The 3,568-nt window shown below is 39.7% G+C and overlaps 1 protein-coding gene across 1 annotated transcript; it reads right to left on the reverse strand.

The window, feature by feature from the left end:
* Positions 1–164: 164 nt before the first annotated feature.
* On the reverse strand, positions 165–1,898 carry LOC121937662 (ran-binding protein 9-like). The gene is made up of 3 exons (XM_042480989.1): positions 1,722–1,898; positions 698–809; positions 165–448 (listed from the first exon to the last, which is right to left on the reverse strand). Exons 1-3 carry the CDS (start codon positions 1,809–1,811, stop codon positions 318–320), a joined length of 333 nt encoding a protein of 110 aa, XP_042336923.1. The 5' UTR covers positions 1,812–1,898; the 3' UTR covers positions 165–317.
* Positions 1,899–3,568: the final 1,670 nt, after the last annotated feature.

Raw genomic sequence — 3,568 nt, forward strand, 5'->3', positions numbered from 1 at the left:
TGTGTGTGTGTGTGTGTGTGTGTGTGTGTGTGTGTGTGTGTGTTTTAAATGTTTGCGGTGTGTGTAAGCCGTCTAAAGATCTGCCCAGAAATGACCTCTGATCCTCGGCGGTGTTCGTGAACAAGCAGAACAGGAAGCGAGTGAGGTGGTTAACTTTCTACTACTTGTTATCGTGCAGAGGAGCGTCTCCTCGGCTAATAGGACTACACTGATGGAGGAGGTGGGAGGAGCCATTTCTGGACAGATCCTCAGAGTCCGTGTGTGTGTGTGTGTGTGCGCGCGTGCGTGCGTGCGTGTGCGTGTGTGTATACAAAGGGCTAGTGCAGGTAATCGTCCACAGAGGCGAAGGCGCAGGATCCGCTGCCAGTTCGTGCCATGATGGCGAGGCACTGGGCGGCCTGACCCACGGCCTGGGCCAGCGGGGGCTGCTTCGGCAGGTTGTGAGTCTCTGGAGAGAAAAAAAAGGCAGAACGGGAACAAAAATGTCAAAAATGTGAAAAGCGTCATTGGCTATCGTGAATTTCTTGCAATTTGTGGGGCATTTCTTACAAACGTACTTAGTGCCTTTTAAGCCATGTCTTAAAAGTAAAATCTAATTTTTTTTCTCAGATTTCAAAGGTTAAAATGTACGTGAACTGATGTTGTTCCAGGTTTCAAAGTTTTAAACACATTTTGATAAAAAAAAAAGCTGACCGACCTAATATTGCACTGTTGAGGGTGGAGCACACCGGCTCTCTCTGAATGGCGTCCAGCTGGTATCCGACCGGGCTGCTCCAGGGGTCTGAGTAGGCCAGCAGGCTGAATGCATCCTGCAGCAGGAGACACAAACAACGCACTGAATCATCTTCTCCTCAAAGGTTTTTATAATCACAAGTTCATTTATTTTGGGCGACCCACTGTGATTAAAACATCTGCAGCTGCAAAGAATATTTTCTATTTTTGGAGCTGGACCGATCATTAAAAGTGCTGCTGAATTATATTTACCAATCAACTATTCACTGCACCACACTCTCGGAGCGGAGAGCGTACTCTGGGCACAGACGGAGCAGCACAACATAATGTTTAAAATCAATCTTTCAAAAAGTGTTGATTTTGTTGACAAATACTGATGAAAATTATTCGTCCTTTTTTTCCATTAACAAAATGAGATGATGTCGAGCTACAAATAGATCAACTCCTCCTTCGACGCCAAAAAGATGTAGCAGGATTTAGGGTGGTGGAATCTAAACGTCATTTTCCTTGACGAGACGAATATGTCAGACAGACTATCGGACATTCAAAACAAGAGGACAGGAGAGGAAAACAGAACGGCCAACAACGGCTGTGCGTGCAATTATTTCAACGTTTAGACTGAAACACGAATTCTGTGAGAGGTGCTGAGTTTCAACCTCCAGACCAACATGCTGCAGATTCAGAAAGAATTCACGCTGAAATGAAGTAATTTTCTGCTTCTTCACAGTGAGATCAGTGAGTCAGAGTTTACATGAGGGCTGAGTACGAAACACGGCTGCTTCACATTAGTCATTTGTGATATTTTGACCTTTTCAAATACATTTTTAATGTATTTAATAAAGTTTAATTCATTAACTGCCTACATAAATAAAGTTTAATTCATTAACTGCCATTCATAAATAAAGTTTAAGTCATTAACTGTCTGCAGAAATAAAGCGCAGTTCATTAACACGTTTCCGCAGCATGGACGGGAGTGATTTCTGCGTTACCTTGAGCATCTTCTTGTTGGTTGAGTTCTTGCCACACTCGCGGCGGAGGTGTTCGCTCATGCTCTGGAGCTCCCTGCCGAAATGGATCATCCTCTCGATGGCCGCCTGGCTCCCGCCGCACAGCTGCCTCTTGGACTGAGCGGACTCCACCTCTGCAGAGGTCAGGTCGCCATGCAAAATGGAGCGTTTTTTGTTAATGTAGTGATGGTATATTTACAGCACAGGCATTTAGCTGGAGTGCTTACCCAGCAACGTGCAGAAACAGCCAGAGCAGAAGAAGCCTAAAATCCTTCATTACCACAAAATTTTATTACAACAGAGATTTTCTACGGGAAGAATGATACCATCTTCTTCCTCAGAGGAAAGCGAGGACAGTAGAGTGATTCATTCCCTCCACATCAACCACAGCAGAAATGTACTGAAAGACAACCAGGGGTGCGTCTCCGCTCCCGAGAAACGCTCAAATTAAGTCACTCAGCTTCCACATCAAGTGGACTGTTGATGCGCAAACTGAATTCCTTTAATTCATCTGTGAATATCTTCTGTCATTTTCAGCATTTTATCTACTAAGAGAATAGTTAATTAAAATTCAGTGGCTGAGAACGGGTGTGGGATTAAACAGGTTTGTACTTTGACCAAGTCATCATTTTGCTTTATGTTTTTATTGTTTGTGAATATTTTTTAAAATTTTCAAGTATGACTTCTACCTGCTCCTTTTTGGACAGTGTACTTTTCTTTTGTTTGTCTGTTTATAATATGTTTTAATTCTTTTTTTTGGTTTGAAATTAAGTAATTCATTCATTCAGAAATGTTACTTTTTTTGTCCGTCTGCTTGTTTGCATTATAATTTCTCTATTTTCTTTTAGGTGTTTGAAATAAATAGATATAATTAAAAAATAAATTAATTCTTTTTACATTTTCTTTTATCAGCTGGTTTTATGGGCTGCCTGTGAGGGACAAGAAGCTGACAGGGTGGTCCAGACGGCTAAATTAGACAATATGACCACGTCCCTTCACATGAATTCTCCTTATTGCCCTCCGGACGCCGCTACCTTCTACAAAACAGAAAACAAATAGATACTAGGGATGATAAAAATGACTCAGTGATCAATTTATCGGTTGGTAAGAATTTAATCAAACGTGAAATAAGTTAATATAAGTTATTAATCGACAGGCTATGAGAGGCTGTCAAAGTACATAACATATGTTGCTTTTAGCTTTGACTGAGGAAAAACACATTTGCTTTTGTTTGAAATAAGCAAAGTATTTTTGTCTTATTAGTCGATCATTAATTTGACCATTTAGTCAATTAAGTAAAGTGCTTAAAATTTGTAATCCTGAAAAAATGCATTTGTTGTTGTTTGAAATAAGCAATTTAAAAAAAACCCAATTAATATATTGTTATTTTTACAGATTAATCGATTTTAAAAAGTGCTTACAATTTGCAGCACTAATAGAAAAAACGCATTTGTTATTGTTTCAAATTAAGTTTCAAAATTGTTTTTTTTTTTAAAATAATGATTAATCGATTGTTGATTTTACAGATAAATCGATTAAATAAAGTGCTTATAATACGCAACCCTAATAGATACTCAAATTATTTTATTCCTTCTGCCTTCAGGCTTTTAAATGCTGCTGACAGTAGTATTTGAGGGTTAAATGGGCAGAAACCTGCAGAACAGCATGGTGTTTATGCATTTATTTCTTTAGTTTTTAGTATTTTGTTTTCAATAGTTATGACCTCCGTTGTTCTGAACTACACTTTATGACCTGGTTATTCGGCCCATATCCTCATATCCCCACACACACACACACACACACACACACACACACACACACACACACAC

The sequence above is a fragment of the Plectropomus leopardus genome, unplaced genomic scaffold (genome assembly GCF_008729295.1).
Source record: "Plectropomus leopardus isolate mb unplaced genomic scaffold, YSFRI_Pleo_2.0 unplaced_scaffold27042, whole genome shotgun sequence".
In the NCBI taxonomy this organism is placed as follows: Eukaryota; Metazoa; Chordata; class Actinopteri; order Perciformes; family Serranidae; genus Plectropomus; species Plectropomus leopardus.